General features: G+C 42.0%; 1 protein-coding gene across 5 annotated transcripts in view; it reads right to left on the reverse strand.

The window, feature by feature from the left end:
* The window catches only part of FGF13 (fibroblast growth factor 13), a 539,181-nt gene that overhangs the window by 58,263 nt on the left and 454,495 nt on the right, over window positions 1–26,423 (reverse strand). For all 5 annotated transcript variants that reach the window (XM_075323769.1, XM_075323768.1, XM_075323771.1 and 2 more), the window contains one exon: window positions 25,465–25,568. In XM_075323769.1, the coding sequence (XP_075179884.1) occupies window positions 25,465–25,568 (104 nt within the window). The remainder of the gene's footprint in view (window positions 1–25,464; window positions 25,569–26,423) is intronic.

Here is a 26,423-nt window from a genome sequence, read left to right on the forward strand (position 1 = left end):
GTACTGAGCACCCGAGCATGGTAGTGCTCACTCATCACTAATTACGAGTACCGAGCACCCGAGCATGGTAGTGCTCACTCATCACTAATTACGAGTACCGAGCACCCAAGCATGGTACTGCGCACTCATCACTAGTGGTGTTATCCACTCCTTTTTGACATTCTTAGAAATTGATGGCCCGTAGAAGCACCTGAGATCACTGAGATTATCCACTGCATAGTATTTGGACACATATTGTTCCGGTTCTGTAAATTGTGTACATCCAGCTGTCACATGGGCTGATTGGTGGGAATGTCGGGTATCAGACTCCTACTAGCCAGATATTAATGATCTTTTGTGGTCAGAGCTGAAAAAAGAAGACTGTAGTTTGTGCAGATAAGGTCTTTTTCAGGCGGGCAAATCCGTCAAGTTTTTCCAAGATGAAGACGTTTCAGTATACATCAATGTATATTTCTCTGAAGTGTCTTCTTTATGTTTTCATTTTGATTGTTTCTTAAGCTGCTTTTCAATATTCTTGACCACTGGTTCTTTGTTTCTTTTTCTAGCATTTTTGTGGTCTCTTTTTTTAATTGACTCATGGCGCATCTGTGCTCAGCAAGTTGTCAATTAAAGTGCCAGTGCATTGGTACAACCTCGTCTCACAGCATGGGCAGCACGGTGGCTCAGTGGTTAGCACTGCAGTCTTGCAGCACTGGGGGTCCTGAGTTCAATCCCACCAAGAACAATATCTGTGTGATGCTAGGCACTACTTGCAGGTAGTAAAAACGGTAGTCAGGAAATCTGGGGTCTAGTAACAGGAGGACACGTATGGACACAGGAAGTACACAGAGGCATAGTCCTCCGAGGGTTAGTGTTCCGTGAGGGCACAAAGTGGATTCAGGGAGAAAACTGACACATGGTCAGGTAATGGTGCGAGGTCAAAAGCCAGGAGGTCACAAGAGGAACAGGGAGAGGGCAGAGAGAAGTCAAGCAACAGGCCAGGGTCAGGAACCAAATATCAAAGCACAGGCAGAAACATAGACCAACAGCACAACAACAGAACCAGAAAATACGACTGGCAAGGTTCTGGGAGAGCATGCTCACTAAAGAAGCAGAGCAATTATCCATAAGATGGAATGCCTGACCAATCAGTATGGAAGTCTGCACTGTCAATCAACCTTCAAGCCAGTAGCCCAGGAAAACACAGCAGAGTATCTCTTAGTGTGCAAGATGCTCTGCACAGAGGAATCGTGACAAACTGCAAGGAGTTTGTGTGTTCTCCCTGTGTTTGTGTGGGTTTCCACCAGGTTCTCTGATTTCCTCCCACACTCAAAAGACATACTCACAGGGAATTTAGATTCTGAGCCCCAATGGGGACAGTGTTGCTGGTGTATGTAAAGCACTGTGGAATATGTTAGCGCTATAGAAAAATAAAGATTATTCTTATTAGTAAGTGGTGCTGAGCGGTGACTGTAGAAGTTTCTATTCACACTCCTATGACTGAAAGCTGGCAGGTACCAGGAGAAAAATACATTTTCTCCCAGTAGCTGCACTTTCAGTAAGGCAGCCAGGCAGCATTGGAACGCTATTTAAGTTAAGATTAATTCTATATCTGCAGATAAATAGCATTTCCAAGGTGACAGGTATGCTTTAAGTGGCACTCTAATGCAATTTGTGTAACACCACTGCTAAATTATTTTCTACGCAGCGGATGTCTTGCACCAATCGACACCAAATGAATGTTCGTGCCACGCCAAGCATTAGTCATACAATTGCTATATCTGGATACTTTAAAGAGTAAACTCTGAAAAGCAATGATTTTAGCAAATTCTATTGTGTTTCTATTTGACATTAATAAATGCATTTCTCCACTAGACTAAGTACACCCACCTAAACAGACAAACATTAAAGCAATGAAAATTTGTAAGCATTTGGATTCATGTCAAAATAGATGCCCTAGGTAATTGGGAAAGACCAAGTGGGCGAAAATTGGCACTAGGAAATTTCTCACATTTTGTTCTCATCTAAAAGCTGTTCTGGCATTCTGTTGTCTTTTGGGAATTCAAAAGAAATAAGAAACATAAACCCAAATTAGAATTAGTAGTCAACCGAAGCCATATGGCTTTAAATAAAATCTTTGGTGAAAAAAAAAAAGTAAGTCGTCTGTTTTTACATGTAATGGAAAATATATACAGATGGTTTGGAATATTTTGGGGTGTTCATCTTCCAAATCTTTACGTCTGTGAATGTCCTTGTCTAAGATAGAGTAAATGCTCTGTAAAGAAATCACTTCACTGAAAAATAACACTACTACTTTTGTGTTGCGCGCAAATATTTTTTATAATTTTGGCCCTAGGTGGCAGTATTGTTCATATAAACTGTTGGAAAGGGAATCTGATAGCTGACACATGCTGCATAATCCACAGGTAGCATGTACCAGATAGTGGCTGCAGGACTTCAACCATATATGTTTGACTCTGAAAAGCTGTATGGTTTCAGAAAAAAATCTAGTTTGGGAGCCACCGGAGACTGAGCTGCATGGGAAACAAGTCGGACAGGCGGGTCCCTGCCCACATCCATACCATAGAGACACACTGTACAGCTCCTATGGTGCCAATGGAGAAAGGACGCTTGATACTAGTTGGTACCATTATTTTTGCTGCGAAGAACCTGTGAAGATATGCTCTCTACAGAGGGACCTCATAGTTTGCAAACAAGGAGTATGAAATAGGTGCACAAGTGATGGAAAGGAGGCAGAAGCAAACTTGACAGCATCTATGGACACCACTAAAGAATAACTCCCAATGTAATTTTTATCCTAATATTTTGCCATCATCATATTATAAAGCACTGTGTACATTCAATTACTCATTTTGTCTATCTACCTAGTTAATTCTTCTCTTTTCTATTAGGTTTATGGCATCACATGATTAAAAACAGACTAGCTGAATCCTTCTAAACTCTATGTAGAAACAGGAAGTCTGTTTTCCATGCATTAGCCAACCCCCTTTTCAACTCCTGACTCAGGTGCAGTAAAGTTGCAGTTCTAATGATGACTCATGCAGAGAAAAGAGGCTTCCTATTTCTATATAGAGCTTAGACAGATTCAGCTAGTCTATTTTTATTCACATGAAGTCATAGACCTAATGGAAAAGAGAAGAATTAACTGGGTAGAAAGACAAAATTAGCAATTGTCAGTAAACTGCGCTATATAATATGAAGATTGCAATGTATTAAAAGGATAATAATTTTTATATGATTGCTTCTTTAATTGTCATGGAGCACTACTGGATGGATTTATAGCTGTGCAATGTATAAAAACGTCTTGCAAAAATGAATCCCTTTCGCCAATTGTATGGTTCTGTGTCTCTAGGGTTGGCCAATCACATGGTCGATCCAACTGGCAGCAAGTTGAAAAGAATTTGACGTACCAGATTTGTAGTCTTTTCCATTTTTGAAAACATAAAGTGCAACGTTTCGGCCATAACCAGCCTTTTTCAAGCGTAAACAGAAAAGGTTAAAAAAGCCTCTGATTCTTTTTTAAATGTGGACAATGCATATAATATATACAATGGTATATGAAAGTTTATTGTGGTGCATTTAGGTACATTTTCTGGAATGTTTTATAAGTTAGGAAAGTAATTGGTAAAGATTGTTAAAACTGGAAGATGTTATATTTTGGAAGCATTTGAAGAAAGTACAATTCTAATTTCCCTAAAATACGGTACATTTCAAGAGAAGATTTTAAATCTTCCGCAATGGGAATGAGATCACAAAGTCAATCACGAAGGGCCACCATTAAGTCCACTCAAGCACCAATTCATAAAGAAGGCAAATATACAGTTATACTATATACATAATACATAGAAACAGATAAAACTATTTACCGTATATTACATTTGTTATAGAAAGATTTGAAGTGGAATATGTAACATTTTTCCTAAAATCGTATAAATCCTCAAAAAGCCTCCAGAGATTCTACAGACACTAAGTAATCTTTATTAAGAATTTACACTGTGTAGAATTGCAATAAAATGCAAACATTTCCAAAGAGTGCAAATTAAAAATGCTCTTTGAAATAAACCTGTCACTGTATTTGGCTTAGTTTCATGCATCTAATAAGGATATTGGAAAGGGGGAGATAAAAACGTTCTGCAGTACGTGTCTAAGCTGGTACAAGGAGATCGATTATCATAACTCATTACTGAAAAAATGGATGTTATAAAAGTAGGTTCATACAGTGCAGAAAGTGTAATAATACACACGATTCTTACCGTAAATCTAGACAATATCAATTCTGTTCAGATTTCACCAGGAATCTTAATTTATGATTTGTTCGCACATGAATGTACTTATTTGTAGTCTGCTGTGTTTTCCAGGAAAGAAAGACAATTTATATATTTACTACAATACAGTATATTTCTAGAACATGGCAACATCTGTTCTGGGCTAAAAGAGTCCTTGTTCCAAAAGCCAAAGGGTTAAGGGCGCTTTACACGCAGCGACATCGCTAGCGATGTCACTCGTGAAAGCACCCGCCCCTGTCGTTTGTGTGTCACGGGCAAATCGCTGCCCATGGCACACAATATCGCTAGTACCCGTCACACCAACTTACCTTCCTAACGACGTCACTGTGGCTGGTGAACAGCCTCTTTTCTAAGGGGCAGATAGTGCGGTGTCACAGCAACGTCACACGGCAGGCATCCAATAGAAGTGGAGGGGCGGAGAGCAGCCGCATGAAAGACACGCCCACCTCATTGCCGGAGGACGCAGGTACGATGTTGTTCATCGTTCCTGGGATGTCACACGTAACGATGTGTACTGCCTCTGGAAGGAATGACGAACAACCTGTGTCCTAAACAAGCAACGACAATTGGGAAATGGACGATGTGTCAACGATTAACGATTTGGTAAGTATTTTGCATCGTTTGCGGTCGCTCGTACGTGTCACACGCAATGACATCGCTAACGAGGCCAGATGTGCATCACGAAATCTGTGACCCCAACGACATCTCGTTAGCGATGTCATTGCGTGTATCGGGGCCTTAAGGCAATTGCATTATAGGTGTCACAAGTGTCTCCCATCCTTGGAAGACCTTTGACAGGACTGGGATCTGAGGTTCATATTACCTTGTGAAACTCTGGGTTTTAAAGGGAACCTGTCAGGTGTAATATGCACCCAGAACCATGAGCAGTCCTGTGTGCATATTGCTAATCCCTGCCTAACTGTCCCTGAATCTAGTAGCATAGATAAAGAGATCTTTAGAAAAAGTATTTCTAAAGATCCTTTATGATATGCTAATGAGTCCAGTGAGTACAGGGGGGTTAGTTCCTGCGCTCATTCCGCCCTCTTAGCATGTTAGCACATCCACAGCGTTACACATCTTACCTAGAAACTCAACAGATTTTCAGGGGTCCTAGAAACTGGATGAAGTCAATCAGCTGGTATGTGGTCTTTAAAGTCTATGGCCACCCTTGAATACTAGTCTATATTATTTCTGGAAATAGGTTAAATATTTGTGCTGATTCATTTCTTATTTCTTTATACTCATTTGGGGCTTTGGTTTCCTGATAATAAGCTTTATATCGCCTTTGCGGAAACACACATGTAACAGCTACATTTCTGGCAGCCGGTAGTCACCACTGTGATAAATTGGATTTAAAAGTAAAGGCTGCTTCACACGCAATGACATCGCTAACGAGATATCGTTGGGGTCACGGAATTCGTGACGCACATCCGGCCTTGTTAGCGACGTCGTTGCGTGTGACACCTACGAGCGACCGCTAAAGGGTGCTTTACACGTTGCAACATCGCTAACGATATACACACAATGTGTGACACCCCGGGAACGACGAACAACAAAGTACCTGCGTCCTGCCGGCAACGAGGTGGGTGTGTCATTAATGCAGCTGGTCTCCGCCCCTCCACTTCTATTGGCGGGCCGCTGTGTGACGTTGCTGTGACGGCGCATGAACCTCCACCTTAAAAAAGAGGTTGTTCGCCGCCCACAGCGACATCGCTAGGAAGGTAAGTACGTGTGATGCGCAATACCGATTTTGTCCACCACGGGCAGCGATTTGCCCATGACAACACAAATGACGTGGGCGGGTGCAAATGCTAGCGACATCGCTAGCGATGTCGCAGCATTTAAAGCGCCCCTTATTGTCACCAGAAAATTGTTTAAATCAGGTTTTTCTGCAGGTTTTTGGGCAATTGTTTTTTCATAAAATCTGTTTTAAAAAGAGAAATTAGACATCTTCTAGTTTTCACATTGGGTTTATACTAGACTTGTACTTTCTAGTTTTTTCAGCAGATGCACACATACATTAGCAACAATAGACTCTGAACCTGTCTTTTACATAGAAATGTCTAATGATCAAGTGCAGAAGCCATTGGGAAGGAAAATGCAGCAGATAGAGCTGTGACATTGCCCTTTAGCAATTGCTGCATCAATCCTGTGTTATCAGCTGGTTTTCGAGCTGAGATCATTGTAATCCTGCCTCTGATAATAATGAACCGGGTGAAAAGGTTTTCTGAAATTACAGGAAGTATTTCTAAAAAAGCCCCAGTGGCCAGTGGGAAAATTAAAATTGAGTATCGTATAGACTAGAGTATAAGTCGACCCGAATATAAGCCGAGTCACTTAAGTTTTCCACAAAAACTGGAAAAACTTATTGACTCAAGTATAAGCATATAGGGCCATTTACACGCTGCGACATTGCTAACGATATATCGTCGGGGTCACGGTATTTGTGACGCACATCCGGCGTCGTTAGTGACATCGCAGCGTGTGACAGGCTGGCGCGACCTTAAACGATCGCAAAAGAGACAAAAATCGTTGGTATATAAGAGGTCGTTTATTTACCAAAAAATTGTTGTCTCGTACGTAGAGAGGTTGTTCCTCGTTCCTGCGGCATCACACATCGCTATGTGTGACACAGCAGGAGCGACGATCATCTCCTTACCTCCGTCCACCGGCAATGAGGAAGGAAAGGGTGGGCGGGATGTTCCGGCTGCTCATCTCCACCCCTCCTCTGCTGTTGGACGGCTGCTGTGTGACGTCGCTGTGACGCCGAACCGCCCCCTTAGAAAGGAGGTGGTTCGATGGGAACAGTGACATTGCAGGGAAGGCAAGTCCGTGTGACGGGTGTTAGCAATGTTGTGCGCCATGGGCAGCGATTTGCCTGTGCCGCACAACTGACAGGGATGAGTACGCTCGCTAGCGATATCAGTACCGATATCGCAGCGTATAAAGTACCCTTAAGATTATAAGACACACCCCAAATTTAGAGAAGGAAAATTCTAAAAAATATTTTTTAATGTTAAAATGGGGGTTCACCTTATAATCCGGATAAAGCTTACGAGGTCAGAGCGGCGGAGGATGGAGGGTCTGTGATACTGTGGCTCAGGGCTGTTGCAGAGGTTTAGTGGCATTTGAGGGTCGACAATACTGGGCACTCAGGGGTGTCATAATGTTTGCCATTGAGCCTGCCAGTGGGCAGTGGGCTCCGTTGAGCTGGGCGGCGGTGGACTCGATAGATTTGAAGACAATGGCGATGGAAACGGCACGCACACAGATTGAAATCTCAAGATTCGACATCTCAATCTGTGAATAAGCCACTTCTGTGGCCATTTTCTTCAAGTCTGTCATGTCAAACGCCGGTTAGCTCAATGGGGTCCACTGGCTGCTGGCAGGCCTAATTGTACCGGTTGCCACACCCCTGAGCCCCCAGTATCTCTTACCCTCAAGAGCTGCCACACCGCTGTAACAGCCTCGAGCCACATTATCGCCGACCCTACATCCTGTCACCCTGCACCACCACGTCGACCCGGTAAGCTTTATCCAGATTATAAGACACGCCCCCATTTTCACCCCTGTTTTGGTGGAAAAAAGGTGTCTTATAATCTGGAACTGGGACCCGAACTTAAGTATAAGCCGAGGGGGGCTTTTTCAGCATAAAAACTGTGCTGAAAAAGTCGGCTTATACTCGAGTATATACGGTAATTTTGCATTTTATTTTTTTTTATACAGATTGTGATATGAAATTAAACATTGACAACATTTTTTACACATACGTGTAACACAAAAACCTGATTTAAGCAATAGATTATTTTCTGACAATAGTTTAGCTGCCTCCTAAAATTCCTATAGTGGTATAAACAGGCAGCTAAAATCTTATTTAGTAAATTTATGTAAATGCAGAACATTTGCTATTTTGGTTTTGAAAAAGAATGTTCCAATTAATTCCTTTAAATAAATAAATTGTCACGGAATGTTGAACCAAAAATAACTTGATGTTTAAAGATGGACATTCCCTTTAAGAAAATTAGTTAATCTTTAATTTTCTATCTTGTACAAGAAGAAAGAAAGTTGAAAAAGCTAGCTGATAAAGGTAACAATGTTAGATTCCAAAGGAAATTTTAATACACTATGTTTGTTGTCCACTAGATTCCCTTCCTAAATAATTTAAGAGAACTAGTCGTTTCTCTTATGTGTGTGTTTCAGAGCGGCAATCCCCGGGGCTTGACGTAAAAGGAATCATGCTTTTGTTTTGCTTGTTCATACCAGTTAAGGAACATTTCAGGCAAAACTAGTAGACTGTGCAGCAGGAAGTGCAGGTCCTGAGGGCGCACGTGGCACAGGGAGTCTTCTTTTGGCATAACAGCATAACTTTAATTTTTGCACCACCCCGCAGGAAAATCATCATCAACAATATTCCTTCAATCTCCAATACTTTATTTTTTGTAGAAAAATGTTATTTAATTACAGTAATTATTTTCTTATTCCTATTTTTTTTTGCTATGAATATTTATGAGGAATGTGATCATATTTATCTTACGATCCCTCATGTCTATCTACAAGTACAGAAAGGGTAAACTTATGGTAAATAAAAAAGTTTAGATGATTTACTTAGAAATTTTGTCAATAGATACATAAAATATGCAAAAACAAAAAAACTGCATCGCCGAACGAAACATAGCAAGTGTGAACAGGTGCCAGATTCTATATCTACATGAAACACAAACAAAAGTATTCAGCAGCACTAAGATTAGTGATGGATGGACCCGGACTGTAAAAGTCCAGATCCACGGGGGTTCAAAAGTACCCGTGCACCGACCCCGGAGTTCACAGGGAGTTCCGGGTACTGATCTGGTTCTGGCCAACGGGGTAATTAAATCAAATAAATAAAGTAAATATAAAGAAAGAAAAGGGAAAAGCAGCAGCGATATACTTACCAGTGTCCTGCACAGCTGTAACACTATTTCTAAGGCTCCTCATTATCACTCATGCATATGCACTGCTTTCCCGCCCACCAGCAGACCCGGCATCTGTGATTGGTTGCAGTCAAACACACCCCCAACATGTGTGACATCATGTCTGACTGCAACCAATCACAGACGCAGTGTGTGTATCAATAGTCTAAAAATAAATAAAAAAATTGGTGTATGGGTCCCAGCATATGGTGATACACAGCACAGAAAAAACAGTCAGACACGCTGTCAGACAGGGTGGGAGCGCTTCTGACTGCAACCAATCAGAGACAATGAGACTGCCAGTGAGCGGGGTAAGCAATGAATATGTATGAAGGATAATGAGCGGCCCCAAAGTAGCGTTACAGCTGCACAGGAGACTGGTAAGCATAGTGCACTCTCTCTAATCCCCCTATTCTTTCTACCATCATTGTAAAGTGTCGAATTCTGGTCCAGCCAGATATTTGGGAACAATTCTGGGCCTAAACCGGGTTTCTTTTAAACCTGGTTGGACCTCCTGATCCTGGGTATCTGTGGGGTCCGCCCATCACTAGCTAAGGCATATGCAAACATAGAATATATACAATTTAAACTCCATTAATGCTATACAGAATATATGTAGAAAAGTGAGGGTTCTTAGCACAAAAATTGGCAAATTCTTGTTTGCCCATCAACCACGACAGGGTGCATGATGCAGGCATTCTTATGTAGGCACAACTTTAATCCTTGCACCATCCCTCGGGCTCATCATCATCATAATATTCCCTCAATTCCCTCAATATTTTATTTTTGTAGAAAAAGTTTATATCTTTACATAAATTTTCTTTTAGTCCTGATTTTTTGCTATGACTATATATGAGGAATGTGATACTATTTATCTTCTGTTCCCTCATTTCTCCCAGTATTGTGTCTTAATGTACAGAAAGGGTAAACTTTCTAAATTAAAAAATAGATTATTTACTGAGCAATTTTGTCTACAGATAAATAAAATATGGATACATTTGCATTGATGTTTTCAGAAATAACTCAATCATGCAAACAGTGGACACAAAAGACAGATGCTACAAATGAAGACAGAGCTGTCCTCTGAATTTGAAATGCTTGCTACACGTATAGCATGGCAGGCATCAGGTGTAGGTGCACCAAGGATGATTTGTGATATTTCGGTATTCGCAATTCTCTAGTTCAGGGGAGTGCAATTAATTTTACCGAGGGGCCACATGAGAGACCGTGAGTGGTGTAGAGGGCAGGACCAATAGGTTGAAATTCATTCTGCTCAGTATTAATATTAACATATTAAATATAATTTTATATTATTATTAATTGCATCACTTAATATTGAGCAGAATTAAGTATTCTGACATCCCCCTATAAACAGTATGAGCCCTCACATAGCCCCCTATATACAGGACGAGCCCCCAGATAACCTTCTATATACAGTATGAGTCACACATCACCTCCTATAAACAGTATGAGCCCTCACATAACCCCCTATATACAGGACAAGCCCCCAAATAGCCTTTTATATTTAGTATAAGTCACACATCACCTCCTATAAACAGTATGAGCCCTCACATAGCCCCCTATATACAGGACAAGCCCCCAGATAGCCTTTTATATTTAGTATAAGTCACACATCACCTCCTATAAACAGTATGAGCCCTCACATAACCCCCTATATACAGGACGAGCCCCCAAATAGCCTTCTATATACAGTATGAGTCACACATCACCTGCTATAAACAGTATGAGCCCTCACATAGCCCCCTATATACAGGACGAGCCCCCAGATAGCCTTTTATATACAGTATAAGTCACACATCACCTCCTATAAACAGTATGAGCCCTCACATAACCCCCTATATACAGGACGAGCCCCCAGATAACCTTCTATATACAGTATGAGTCACACATCACCTCCTATAAACAGTATGAGCCCTCACATAGCCCCCTATATACAGGACGAGCCCCCAGATAACCTTCTATATACAGTATGAGTCACACATCACCTCCTATAAACAGTATGAGCCCTCACATAGCCCCCTATATACAGGACGAGCCCCCAGATAACCTTCTATATACAGTATGAGTCACACATCACCTCCTATAAACAGTATGAGCCCTCACATAGCCCCCTATATGCAGGACGAGCCCCCAGATAGCCTTTTATATACAGTATAAGTCACACATCACCTCCTATAAACAGTATGAGCCCTCACATAGCCCCCTATATACAGAACGAGCCCCCAAATAGCCTTCTATATACAGTATGAGTCACACATCACCTCCTATAAACAGTATGAGTCCTCACATAGCCCCCTATATACAGGACGAGCCCCCAGATAGCCATCTATATACAGTATGAGTCACACATCACCTCCTATAAACAGTATGAGCCCTCATATAGCCCCCTATGTACAGGACGAGCCCCCAGATAGCCTTCTATATACAGTATGAGTCACACTTCACCTCCTATAAACAGTATGAGCCCTCACATAGCCCCCTATATACAGAACGAGCCCCCAAATAGCCTTCTACATACAGTATAAGTCTCACATGGCCTCCTATAAACCTTATTAGCCCTCACACAGCCCCTTAAAAACAGTATGAGCACTCACACAGCTCACTGTATACAGGATGAGCCCCGAGATATCCTCCTGTATACATTTCTGAGCCCACTTCCGGTCATGCGCACTGTACCTCACTGAAGCCGGGGAGCTTACACCCGGCATCAGTTTAGTGCACATAATCGGAACTGCTGAGGACTACGGATCATGTGCAGGGCACACCTATCCGCCGGCCGCCATGAACAATGAGGTATGTGCAGCATTACTGCGCATTATTTAGCATGTTAGTATGCCCACAGGGGCGTGCTAACATGCTATGTGGGCTGACTAGCTAACGGGAGAAACGCCTTGGGACTGGTCCCTGGCCTCCTTAGTATATAATAAACGATCTTTAGAAATACTTTTTCTAAAGATCTCTTTATCTATGCTAGTGTATACAGGGTCGGTTAGGCAGGGATTAGCAATATACACCCAGAACTGCTCGTGGTTCTGAGTGCATATTAACCTGACAGGTTCCCTTTAAGATTTGTTCCTCTGTGGATATAAGGGATATAAGGGAGCAAAAGATTGTTACCTATTAAACTTCCCTCTGACCATTCTTTTTAAGGCTTCCTGAAACATATCCCTCTCAGCAGAGGCGTACATAGAAATCATTGGGCCTCCCAAAAAAGTAAATACAAAAATAAATTATAATTTTTCTGGGCCAAATAAGAACATAGCTAGCCAACTTTATAGCCTTACAATGTAATTTTACTCGTACTAAAGCCCCTAGATTCCCCGTTCAATGCCCCCATAAAGTATGATGCCAACAAAAGTTCTCAACAAGCACTATATTATACACAAGGAATTTTTGGAAGATGATGACACAACCCCCCAAATTTTTGGTAAGCATAGCACGCTTTCTGTAATCCCCCTACTCCTTCTACCACCATTGTAAAGTGCCGGATTCTGGTCCCCATAGACTTATAGGGGGACCGGCGTCCAGCCAGATATTTGGGATCAATTCCGGACCTAAACCAAATTTTTTTCTTTTTTTTGCAAACTTCAGATTTTTTTTCTACCACTAAAATAATATAACAAATGAGCATGATTGGTATCGCCGTAATTATATTGATGAGGAGAATCATACAGCAAGGTCATTTATACCACAAAATGTACACTGTAAAAACACGTAAAAAACACCTAAAACCACCGGTAAAAAAAAACACATAAAAAACATGTCAAAATTCGGGGGGAAGGGGGGGGTTCTCGACATTTGGAAAGTTTGGTAAAATGATTGACGCCATTCAAAAGTACAACTCATCCTGCAAAAAGCAAGACGTCATATGTCTATGTGGACAGAGAAATAAAAAAAAAGTTATGGCTCTGGGGAAAAGGGGAGGAAAAATAGAAAATGGAAAAACAAAAATTGGCCGCGTTGCGAAAGGGTTAAGCTCTAGTAGGAAAGTAAGGAGAAGCTTTGGCTTGGAGAATTAAGAATATTCATAAAATTTGTTCCAAAAAAACTCTGTAGGAACAAAACAGTAATTTGTTTACAATTTTAATTTTCTTTTTATGTGCGGCAATTTAATTGTAGGCTTAATGGGTCTTTACACATATAGAAAATATATACGACGTTCTTCAACAAAATAGTTTAAAACAATATTAGTACTAGCGAAAATGCAGAAACGCTAATCTGGAAAATGAGTTCACATTTTGTGTTCTCATGTAACTACTCTTTGATATGAAGTGACTAGAAATCCTTCAGTGTCACATCAGCACTGTATTGAGGTTCATCAAGCCATAGCAAGCGGACGTCACATTCTCCATGCCTGTCTGGGGTGTAATTGGGTTATGCTGAGAGACAGAGAGAGGTCGTCATCCATATTAAATGCGAGAGCTTCTTGGAAGATGGACTTCTTCATTAAAGAACCATGAACATACCACTAATAGAAGCTATGGTAGAGTTCTTGTTGGTTTTTAAGGAAAATATATATGGGAAATTAATGTTAAATTTAGAATTTTATATAAAAAGGATAAAGCCAAAAATAAATGGAAAAATTACTTAAAAAGTTGCACAACACTAAAGTTTCTTTTTCACAGAAAAATCCGTTCTCTGCATTTCTCCCGGGAACAGAAGAACTGTGAATTCTGTTCTGTCACTGAACGGCAGACGGGGAATTCTGTGTCTTACAAGTAATTACCTTCCAATGCAGGCGAATATGAATTGAGAGAATCATTGAATGGGCACACAAGATGAAATAGCTTTGTGTGGAGGGGATGGGTATCCTCTGGTCTTTATATTTTATACACTGCACTATTTGAGCATTTTGGTTTCTTTATCCGTTATATTTAGGGATTTTGGACTTAAAGGGAATCTGTCAGCAGATTTTTGCTACTTCATCTAAAAGCAGCATAATGTAGGCAAAGAGATTCTGAATCCAGTGCTGTATCACTTAGATTACTGGGTGATACCGTTCTGACAGACCGTTCAGAATATTTATATTCAGTCATGTAGTGAAGCAGGAGAGAGTGGCTGCATTACCGCACTGCCGGATAGACTAATAGGATTTTTTTTATTAAAATCAGCAGGTTTTATTGTTCATAGTTCTACACATTTCATAGCTAGCATGCTCTTTCTTCAGGAACCAACTATGACAATGGGTTGGTTCCTGAAGAACCTGGCATTATCAGGCTGATTCTATACATATCTTTAGTTGTCAGCTAGGATGTATAAGTGTTTGAAACACAAGCAAGTAAAGTTTGTAATATGAGCAGCTTTTTGAATGATAGCAGCTGCCAATCAGCTGATTTCTAGGGTGGGTTTTGATAGTGCCTGTTGTTCCTCCTCCTATCTGTTGTTTATGTTAATTCTATTTTAGCATCATTTTACTTAGTGGCTAGAAGGACCTGTGCTGACGTTATACCCATGTGAATAGAAGGGGCAGGGCATCAGCCAACAGAAAAATAATGTTGCTTCCTGGTATCAGCTATGTTGGCTGAGGCCCCGCCAGGTCTGGTCATCTTGGTATGACATCAGCACAGGTCCTTCTAGCCACTTAGTAAAACTATTCTTTAATTGAATTAGCATAAATAAAAGATAGGGGGAGGATGGAAAGGCAGGGGGGCAGGAATCACTATCAAAACCCACCCCAGCTATCAGCTGATTGGCAGCTGCTGCCATTCAAAAAGCTGCTCATTTTAAAAACTTTGCTTGCATTTGTTTCAAAACCTATACAACTAAAGGTATGTATAGAATCAGCCTGATAGTGCCAGTATAGCACTGGCTTTAGCTTATATAGGAAAATCCTAGTGGTTGGTGCGCTTTAACTGCACTGTACATGACCCGCTCAAAGATATTCACTACTGTAAAATATTAGCTCCACCAATTCACAAACCATTAATCCGGGACATACAACAGCAGAATCCCAAAAGATATGGAAAACAAAAATGAAAAAAAAAATCTATACACAAATAAATAAAATGTTACATACTGAACCTAATTTCTATATTATAAAGCAATTATGATAATGTAATTAGACCGATATTAGTCATTTCAATCCTATAAATAATCCCATGTTAGAAAATTAAAATTACATAATAACAACATATTGTACAGTAGCGGAAAAGCAAAAACAGCTATTAAATTACAAGAAAACTTGAAGCCATAAGCATGAGTCACAGGTTAGAAGAGTGAAATGGGAGCTGAGAATCCTGTAATAAGCTGTCACAGTATGTGGGGAAAGTCTCCGCACACGTATTGATTGAGCTAGCTTTCTCCTAAATGTCGGCTAGGTTGCAGGACAGAGATTACTGTGCAATCCTTCATCTAATGAGCGTCTATAAAGATTAATTTTTGCAGGATCATTTTTGTTCACTTTCACAAATCGTTCTGGGGGAAAACTAACATCATTAGTCTTCATACCTAAAGGCGGCATATACTCTAATTGTACTGGTAGACAATGAGCCAGGCAGTAGCAACCATGGAGCTCCTGCAGAACGTAATGAGGGAAACTCTTCCCGGCAGAACATAAATCCTAAATGTGAATTTTAATCTCTACAACCCCAAATTTTCCATTATACATTGTTTATATTATCCCTGGACTTGGATGACATTTCAAGAACTTGATGATTTTAGTAAGGGGCGGATTAAGTCTATGTTCACACGGGACATTTTTTAGCATGGTTGTTGCCTTGGTTTTATACTAATCCTTGCTAATAAAACACTGCCTTCACAGTCTCAGCAAAGTCTATGAGATTACAGAAATTTTGTGCAGACACACAAAACACCTGCGTTTTTTTCCTGACAGTTTTGTGAACTGTCCTGGGTTTTGCTGCATTATTAAAAGATTTAAAATGTCCATTCTTTTCAGTGGTTTTGCCTTTGTTTTTCACCGTTGTGGTTGGTGAACTTGCAGATACCCTGGATTGGTGGGCCTAACTGGGTTAATAAAAAAACTGGTTGTGGCCCCGAATTGATCCGGGGTATAAGGCGAGATGCCGGTACCCATGTAAGCCTATGGGGACCAGTAGCTTGCACTTAAAAATGGGGGTGGAAAAGATAGTGGGATTAGAGCAGGCGCGCTATATCTACAGAATCACTGGCGCAGCAGTACACTCCCGCTCTTTCACTTCCCGGGCAACTCATTAGCTTCATTGCATATTTACTGTTTTCACTGCCCACTGGCGTCTGGGATTGGTTGCAGTCAGATGCACCCCCAGCCTGTGTGACAGCATATGACTGCCTGCAATCACAGACCCGGTCTGTGGGTCTATCACGTACAGTAAAAATAAATAAATAAATAAAAAAATTGGTCCCCCATATTATGATACCCAGCATAGATAAAGTTTATGGCTGCAGCACCCAGCCGTGTGCTTATCTTGGCTGTGAATCAAAATAAGAGGGGCCCCATGCTGTTTTTCTTATTAGTCGTGGGACCTCACGTGGATTACATCGGACCTGCAGGGGTATTTATGTGGTTAATAAAGTAGCGAAAAAGGGTTATTTTGTATTTTATTTAAAATAAAGGATTTTCACAGTGTTTGTGTTTGTTTCTTTTCACTTATTACAGATTAGTAAGGGGGGTGTCTCATAGATTTTAAAATGTTTTCTTTATTGTTACTGTGTGATACACCCGCAGACAGGGTCTGTGATTGTTTGCAGTTAGACACTGTCGCACAGGCTGTGGGTGAGTTTGACTGCAACCAATCACAGATGTCGATGGGTGGGGGAAAACAGTGAATATGCATGAGGCTAATGAGCAGTCCTTGAAATAGGAGGGTTCCGCAGGAGCAGGTACAGCCCCGCCGGAGACAGGTAAAGTATAGCACACTTGCTTTACATTTTTCTTTTTTTTAATTACCTGAGTGCCGAATCCAGGTCAATTTCTGCCTGGGCCTGGCACTGGGTATTTTTGTCTGGACATCACAGAAGTGCAAAAAAAACGTAGTAAAAATCGCTGTATGAACGCCAGAAAAAACGCACCAAAAGCCTGGCAAAAAACCATACCAAAAACGCAGAAATCCACCAAGAGACCCCTAGAAGACTTCTGCCACAAGATCAGATTTTGGCCAGAAAGAAAACGCTCCAAAAATACCCTGTGTGAAGAAAGCCTAAGAGTAGCCAGGGCTCTGAGCAGTTTAGAAGGCAAAGGCCCCCCCAATAAAATTATACTGACACCTTCCTATATAGAGTATGAACCCCCACATAACCCCTAAATACAGTATGAGCACCAACATAGCCTGTTATATTTAGCATGAGCCCCCACATAACCATCTATATATAGCATAAGATCCTACAAAGACTCCAATATAACAGGTGCCCTATACAGCCCCCTAAATACAGAATTAGCCTCCACATAGTCTCCTATATACAACATGAGCCCCCACATAGCCCCCTATGTACAGCAGGAGCCTCCATTGCTCCATATATACTGTATGAGGCCCAGACACATACCATATGCATATAAAAAAATACTCGCTTCACTTCTGATCCCCTAGAGCTCCACTTCTTGATGCTGGCACCAGCTGATGCACCGGTGATGGGATCTCCCCTGGAGCTTCATTGCCATTCTATATTGCTGGCAGCGTAGTTCCAAGAAAGCTCCCTGAGCGGATATGTGCACTAGGGGAACGGGTGCGAGGTGAGTATAGCCTGCTTTACATGAGTCGATCTATCGTGCGATAGCACGAGCGATCGTACCCGCCTCTGTCATTTTTGCGTCACGGGCAAATCGCTGCCCATGGCGCACAAACTCGTTTAACCCCAGTCACACGCACTTACCTGCCGGACAACCTCGCTGTGGGCGACGAACGTCCACTTCCTGAAGTGGGAGGGATTTTCGGCGTCACAGCGACGTCACACGGCAGCCGGCTAATAGAAGCGGAGGGGTGGAGATGAGCGGGATACATCCCGCCCACCTCCTTCCTTCCACATAGCCGGCGGGTGCCGCGGGACCCAGGTAAGCTGTGTTCATCGTTCCCATGGTGTCACACGGAGCAATGTGTGATGCCACAGAAACGATGAACAACTGGCGCCATTTTAATTAAACAATTTTATGAAACCTAGCGACGAGTACGCGACTCACGATTTGTGAGATATACTGCGTCGCTAGAAGGTGTCACACGAGACGACATCGTGTACGATGCCGGATGTGCGTCACGAAAACCGTGACCCCGACGATGCATCGCACGATAGCTCATCTCGTGTAAAGCACCCTTAAGAGTTGCCTTGCAAAATATTATAATGAGGGCAATTTGACCATGAGACCTGGGTGGTAGCCCAGATTGCACTCATTATATTCCGCCTATGATCTCAGTACATACATTTATATCAGTGCTGAGTTTATTCGTGCAGCAAAAGTTAGCTGTACATTTGTGATATAATAAATTGGATTAATTATGATTCTCCATATGGCTGCTATTAAATCTACTGGGATTTTCTTTAGGATGACTGCATCTGATTAGTAAAACATGGCTGCATTTTTTCTGATTTTGCATTATTTATGTCTATAGCCTTTGTGTAGTATTATTGTTGCCTCCTTAAAATGAATGAGAACTGAATTGCAGTACTATCCATGGGCAATGGGCCATATTCATTAAATGATGATCCAAAGGCACACATTCTTTAATGAATGTGCTGCAGCAACTGAGCTCTGCCCTGTGCACCCCCTGAAATGTGTTTACATGGAACTGAAGAAATAATTGTTTGTTGTGCTGTCTACATAATAGCCATGATATAAAGGTAAAAAAATTGTTTGGGAGTTACCCAAAACATATATGGAAGCCCTTAAAATAATCACTTTTGGCATGGCTCAGCCCATTTGGAGGACCCCATGGAGCTTGGGGGGAAACTCGTTGCCAGGCCGTGAAGGGTCAGTGGATGTCACGGGTGTCCTGCCCGGTTTCGTGACCCCGAGGTGTCCACGGAAGGGGATGGATTAGAGGATGGGGAGGATGAGGGTAGTTGTGGATGAGGGTGAGTGTCTTGTGACACCACCTGCAGTACACGGCCAGGGATTAGCCGCCGCTGCTGTCGCTGTCCTCCGGGGTGGATGGTTTTAGCAGCAAGGATGGTTCTGCTCCCCACAGGTGGAGCGGGGCCCGGGGAGTTAGAAGTAGCCACCGGTATTTGAAAGTGTCCTTTCCAAGAGATGCCCCTCCAGGAGTGAGGAACCCGGGCTGACCTTTCCACTCCAAGCCTCAGGCCCCATGAAAGAAAAGAAAAAGAAAGTGGTGTCGTGTCGCCAGATCTGTAGTCCCGACTAGACTGGCTTAGTGTCCAGGTTGCTCCTACTTCTACCCCAAGTGGTGCCCACCCCCCAAGTGGTTGTCCTAGTGACCGGGAAGGTCCCATGCCTCGTGATGGCCACCCCCCAGCCTACTCTAGTCCAGTGAGAAGGCACTGTATGTGAAATGAAATGTGGAAACACCAGTGATTAACCCCCTCCTTACCCGAGATGAATACTGCACCTTAAGTGAGGTGCAGTACCCTGTGGCGACTGAAGCCTCAGGGGAGCCACATATCCATATTTGTCACTGCACAATTTGGAAAGTTTGCAAGTATGTATTTAAAAACCAAACATCCTTTATTACCAGTGTGTAAGAGTCAGAAAAAGTTGTGGGAGTTTGGTATAATCATTTACAAATGTGCATCCAGCTCACCTTTCTGCTTACGAGACCATCATCTGACCGTGCAGGGATCTGAATGGAGTCAGCCCACTGCTTTGATATCCACAAAACAAAAAGTCCATTATGCGTTTCAGACTAACCGTCCTTACTAAGTCTGAAACGCGTCCTCGCAGCATGGCATAATAGACTTTTTAATGCTTTTCCAATAAAGGACTTTTATTTTTAAATACTGGAGCTGTGCTGGATCACCTTTTTTTTCATTTCAATTATGGAGTTTGGTATAAGGTATGAAATGATTTTTCTTTTCATTTCACCACTGAAGCGGTATCACTAATGTAGTGTCCCTGCCACCAGTAATATACTTTCCAGTTGCCATCTTCTTCTGTTCTCAGTGCCACTTTGGATGTTTACTCATGGTTGTTACCTGTCGGGTCTTTCCAGTGTTTGCTGGATGAGGCGCAGGAGATTTCTCAAAGTAAGTCTATGAGAGCCAGAACGAGGTTCAAATACACTTATACTGAGAGATTGTGATAATTTCCTCTGACTTCCAATCAGTCTGAAGTTACAGTGACAAGATGGTGGAGCTGGTCAGGACTGGCACCAAGAAGAGCAGAAGATGGCGGCTAGTGTCATGACTATTGCTTGAGTCTGACGGGGTTAAGTCAACTGGGAGAGGTCTGTTCAGTTGTGCCTCGTTCCGGGACTCTCGTCGCTTTATTATGCTGTGGACTCCTCTGGGACACCGCCAGTAATATTCTTGCTCTGCAGCATGCGCGCACTGGTTCCTGTGAGTTGCTCTGATCTGTCTCGCTACCCAGCTTTCTTCTCATAAACCTCCGTTCCACCCATAGTGTCTGTCAGCCCTGTCTACCTGACCCTGGTCCTGTCCCATGCCTCTGCCTCCACCCGCACCTTTGTACTTACATGCTCTCCCGGCTTCTAACCTCGGTAACGTCCCCTGACTATGGCTCTGCTCTTCTTTGGCTCTTTACATGACTTCTCGGCTTCTGACCCCCTTGCTTCCTTTTCACTTCGACTTGCTTATTCCCATGTATTGACGTGACATCCCGGTTTGACTTTGGCTTGTCTGACTACTCTTACTATTGTGCTAGCGACCTCTGTTGAGCTTTTGCATTACTGCACTTGGGTGTTCAAGCTCCACTAAGTCCCTGCACCCCCTATTGGAAGCCTGACAGCTAGTAAGTGTATTACTAAAGGCTGGCAACATGCATTAGTGAGATTAATAAAAAAAACACATTGGAGTGGTGCTTTAAGCCTGAAAAGCAATATGCTACTTAAATTTGTACATTTACATGCCCCAGTGTGAGGTGAGTATATCAAACACAGAGGTTGTTGAACGGTGCACTATTCCCAAAGCAGAAGAGCAGAAGGCTATATCGATGTATTTCTTTTTTACTACACTTGCTGATAGTTTCCCACACGCACTTCCTTCTTCTTGTGTTGCAAAATGTGTTGTTGTCAAACACTTATAACAAAGAACTAATACGACTATGTAGTGTTCTGCTCTACTGTTATTGGAATAGCACATCAACTAAAAAAACTATGGCCCCGAGTCACCATTTGCAATTTTTTTTGTCACTTCACTTTTTTTGCCTTGTGGTATTTGCTGACGTTTATTGCACCAAAATCATCAAAAAAGGCGAATGTGGTTCATGAGTTTTGAGCAAAGTAAAAAATGGGCTTATTTGATTCTTTTGGTGACTTTTATAGCAAAAAAAGTCAAATGTCTTTCAAAATGACACAGAAAAATGACGCTTGATGTGCATAAAATCACTCCGGGGGGAAAGGGGGGGGGGTACTGAAGAGGAATTGCAAATAAATAATCAGCTAAAAACATCTGGAATCATTAAACTCTGTCCAGAAGGAAGAAGACAAACATAACAGGCGAGCAGATAAATAATTAGACTTCAAAAAAGGCAAAAATAGGGTGCAAACAAAAAAAGAATGCAAAACACATCAAACTAGTCAAATAAAAAAAAACAGGAGTAGAGATGAGCGAACCCGAGGTTTGGTGTTTGATGTTCATAATAAACAGACTTTGCAAAACAAATAGTTTGGGTTTGTAGTGCTTTACATATGCAAAGCACTTGCGCGAGCATCGCAGTGCTTGGGTACACTCGGTGCTCAGCACAGTGCTGTGATGCTAGTCATTACTTACGGGTAGTATGGATGAAAGAGTAATCAGGAAAGCTGGGGTCTGGTAACAGGAGGACACGTATGAGCACAAGGAGAAAAAAGAGGCATAGTCAGGGCAATATCTGAGGGTCAGAAATCCAGGAAAGCACATAGTAGGTTCAGGGAGAAAACAGAGACGTGGTCAGGAAAGAGTCCGAAGTCAGAAGGCAGGAGGTTTAGACAGGAACAGGGAGCGGGCAGAGAGACGTCAAATAACGGTCCAGGGTCAGAAAACCAAGATCAGAACACTAAGGCTATGTGCGCATGCTGCGTTTTTTCCCACAAAAACGCACCTGCGGCAAAAACACAGTGGTAAAAACGCATTGCGTTTTACCGCGTTTGTGGCCATTTTTGGCTGCGTTTTTGTTCACTGCATTTTGCTGCGTTTTCCCAATGCATTGTATGGGTTGAAAAACGCAGAAAAATGCTGAAAAGAATTGACATGTTCATTTTTTTTTTGTCAAAGAAAACTACACAGTGCGGACAACAGAAATGAAATCTCATAGGCTTTGCTGGGGAAGCAAAGTTATGCAGTTTTGAGCCTAAAAACGCACAAAAACGCACTACAAAAACGTGCAAAAAGGCGGTACAAAATGCAGCGTGCGCACATAGCCTAACAAAGACACAAGACACAAGCCAACAGCACAACTGCAGAACTAGAGAATACAACTGGCAATGTTCTGGGTGAGCATGCTCAGTAAAGAAGCCTGAGCAATTACCAGGAAGGTGGAAGCCTGTGCTGTTAATCAGGTTCCTAGCTCAGTAACTCAGGAAAGCGCAGCAGAGCAACTCCAAAGTCAAAATGCTCTGCACAGAGGAATCGTGACAAGTGTGAGCCGCTTGCAGTGCTTGAACGGTGCACACTGGACAAATTCTGCCTACCTGCCCTGTAAGTGATGTGTTTTTGGCTGGCGCATGTTGGCGGAGACCCACACTGCCCAATTAGTGACTTCCATTGGGGTTCAAGTCAACTCCGGGTTCCAAACCGAACTTTATCTAAAGTCTAGATGAACCCAATGCACCAAACTTCCACGGGTCCCCCGGAGCACAGGCAATGGTGAATTGCGCCAATGTTCTTCATATGCTCAGCTAGTTTTGGTACTGCACCTATCACTTTTGTGATTTCATCCATTTACAATAATTTACTGTATTTATTTTTTTGCATTCCATGTTTGTATTCTGATTGATTCCATGTTTTTCTTATGTAACGTACTGAGGTCCAGACCCTTCTCTTTTATATTTCTATAAACCATGCATTGCTAATGATAAAGAAGAGTAAATGTGTCTGCACCATTTCTACAATGCTGTCTATATGCCACAGCTCCAAGCTTTTGTACTTGTGCTCCGCGCAGCTCGCTGTGCAGCGATGGATTATCACAGCAGGCATCAATTTACATAAACGAGAAGCTGCTTACCAATCAATCGCCATTTGCTGGACTGTCATTCATGATATATTGTTATGTATCCCCTATATCTCACAGTGATAGATCTTAATGTTAGTAGATCAGTGGCTGCTATAGATTGAATTTCTGAAAGTGTTTAATAAATGCCTTCAGTTAATGGAGGTAAGAAATCAGCATGTTAATTCATATTTACAGAAGATGCATACATTGTAATATACCGCACACCAATCCCTGAGTGTTCCATTATTTTTAACTCAAGGGTAATAAGAGATTCATGCATAGAAATGTTAAAAAATAAACTTTTATTCAAACTGACATTAAAATATGACATTAAAAAACAGAGAAACCCCTATGAGGGACTGAATACTACCTGGTAAGTAGCACAAGGTAGGCCGGAGTCAAACTTGAGAGTGACTTGCGCGTAACTCGCGTGAGCCTCGCATCGCATCACCTGGCACGGCCTGTCACTCTCTGGAAACTAGCGGGTCAGTTGCATGCATTTCTATGCAGCTGGCCCGCTCATGTCTGGAAAGCTGCAGGCCGTGTTGGGTGATGCGAGTCACTCGCAAGTGTGACTCCAGCCATATACATAAATCCTGAATGCATATACATATATAGGTAAAAAACCGCAACAATTGACATATATACATTGGGTAGTAAGGTAACGTACCCATATATTATTCTGCATGTGTATAAGGAGTCCACGGAAGATAGTCCCTCTCCCCCGATGCGCGTTTCGCCTTGCTTCTTTCAGGGAGCAGTGTGTAGTAATATTTTTAAGTGTCATGCACATGATAATTGCAATTTTTGACTTAACTGAGTAACATTATAACCTACCGGCTGCAAATGTGCCTCCAAATTAATACATGGAGGGGTGTCTTGCAGATTGTGACATGTCTCCTCATGGATGCTCGGCACATAATCACTGCAGCTATATAAGGTATGAAAAGTGAGAGAACAAGAGTCATAAAGGGCCAAGAAGTAGATATGTTTTTATTATAGTATTTTATGTGCAACCAGCGAAAAAAGGGGATAAAAACACATAGGGATGTGATATACAAGACAGGGCAACAATACAAATTATTTTAGAATATGACCGATTTACATAAACACACCATGAGGGTAAAATGTCGGGGGAAATTCTAAAAAGGCAACGTATAAAAAGTGCAAGTGCATACAATAAATAAGATGTTGGTAAAAGATATAACATTGTAAAGTGGCCAGTGCATCTAAAGTGGCCAGTGCACAGTGCTGAAAGTGTAAGAGAAGAGCTCCCCCATACCCCACCTTCTCTTAAGCATTCAGCACTGTGCACTGGCCACTTTAGATGCACTGGCCACTTTACAATGTTATATCTTTTACCAACATGTTATTTGACCTGATTTTTTGATTCAAGAAGGGTGTTTTGGGAGGGCCCATCCATATGTATTTATTGTATGCACTTGCACTTTTTATACATTGCCTTTGAGAATTTGCCCCAACATCGGTAAATCGATCATATTCTAAAATAATTTGTATTGCTGCCCTATCTTGTGTATCACATCCCTATGTGTTTTTATCCTCTTTTTTCACTGATTGCACATAAAATACTATAATAAAAACATCTACTTTTTGGCACTTTATGACTCTTGTTCTCTTACTTTTCATATGTCTCTTTGAGTCTATGCAATGGTCTTACTGACCAATTTGGGCTGAGTTATGCCCAGTATGATTTTTTGTACTGCTGTATGGGGGGTCCCTATATTTAACAGCTATATAAGGTGTAGATCATGGAGCTGAATCAGAGTGAATTTTATTGAAGTTGTTTTATTAATTTTGTGGCATTCTCCGCTATTAAATATTTGATTTCAATCTTCAACTGCCTGAAGTTGCCTATATTTTCGCACTTTTGCTCTGATAGTACTAAGAAAATCTCCACATTAGTTCATATGTATTAATCCCAGTAAAATGTACTTACTGAAGGGTACAAATATCCATCACTGTTCATGGCTAGGTATAGCTTCGTTTGAACACCTTGAATAGCCACCACTCGTAGGCCGACTGGTATGAGGTTAAACAAAGCTGAAATGAAAGGAATTAAAAATTAACAAGTACAGTATTACACATAAAGTAATCAAGTATCTACAAGCATTACATCAAGACATTTAATGAAGCCTATCAAAAAGCATTAAAGGGAACCTGTCACCAGATCTGTCCCCTATAAGCTGCAGCCACCACCAGTGATTAGCTCTTATTTACAGGGTTCTTTCTAGAATATACTGTAGCTGTCTCATTCCAGTGCCTCATTTCTTCCTTCCATCGTGGTCTTCCTTCTTGCTGCTTTTGGATGACATGTCCTACATCATCAACACAGAGTCCTCTTTTGCAGTCCTGCGCATGCGCACTTCTCTCTGCACTGCTGAGGGCAGATCAAAGTATTGTAGTGCGCATGCACGGGCGGTCTTTGACCTTTCCTTGCACCTGCACATTACACTACTTTGATCTGCCCTCAGCAGTGCAGAGAAAAGTGCGCATGTGCAGGAGTGCCAAGAAGGCCTCTGTGTGGATGACGTAGGACACGTCATCCAAACGGAGCAGGGAAGGAGGACAGCGATGGAAGGAAGAGAGGAGGCACCAGACTGAAGGAACGACACCCATCGGACCAGACCACCCCTTAGGTGAGTGTAATAATAGATGTTTTTTATGTTATTCAGACCAGCCTGGGAACTTATATACAGTATTCCATAGTGCTGTAAATAAGGGCTTATTGGTGGTGGCTGCAGTTTATAAGTAGAGATGAGCGGTTCCATGGAGGTTCGGTTGGCAGCCAAGGAGCCGAGCCTCCACTGGCTCGAGCTTGACCTGAACCCCGAAGCAAATAACTGATTGGCAGTTTGAGTCTCTGCCCACAAACAGCCGCCATAAGCAGATAAGTTC

The sequence above is a fragment of the Anomaloglossus baeobatrachus genome, chromosome 9 (genome assembly GCF_048569485.1).
Source record: "Anomaloglossus baeobatrachus isolate aAnoBae1 chromosome 9, aAnoBae1.hap1, whole genome shotgun sequence".
Taxonomy (NCBI): domain Eukaryota; kingdom Metazoa; phylum Chordata; class Amphibia; order Anura; family Aromobatidae; genus Anomaloglossus; species Anomaloglossus baeobatrachus.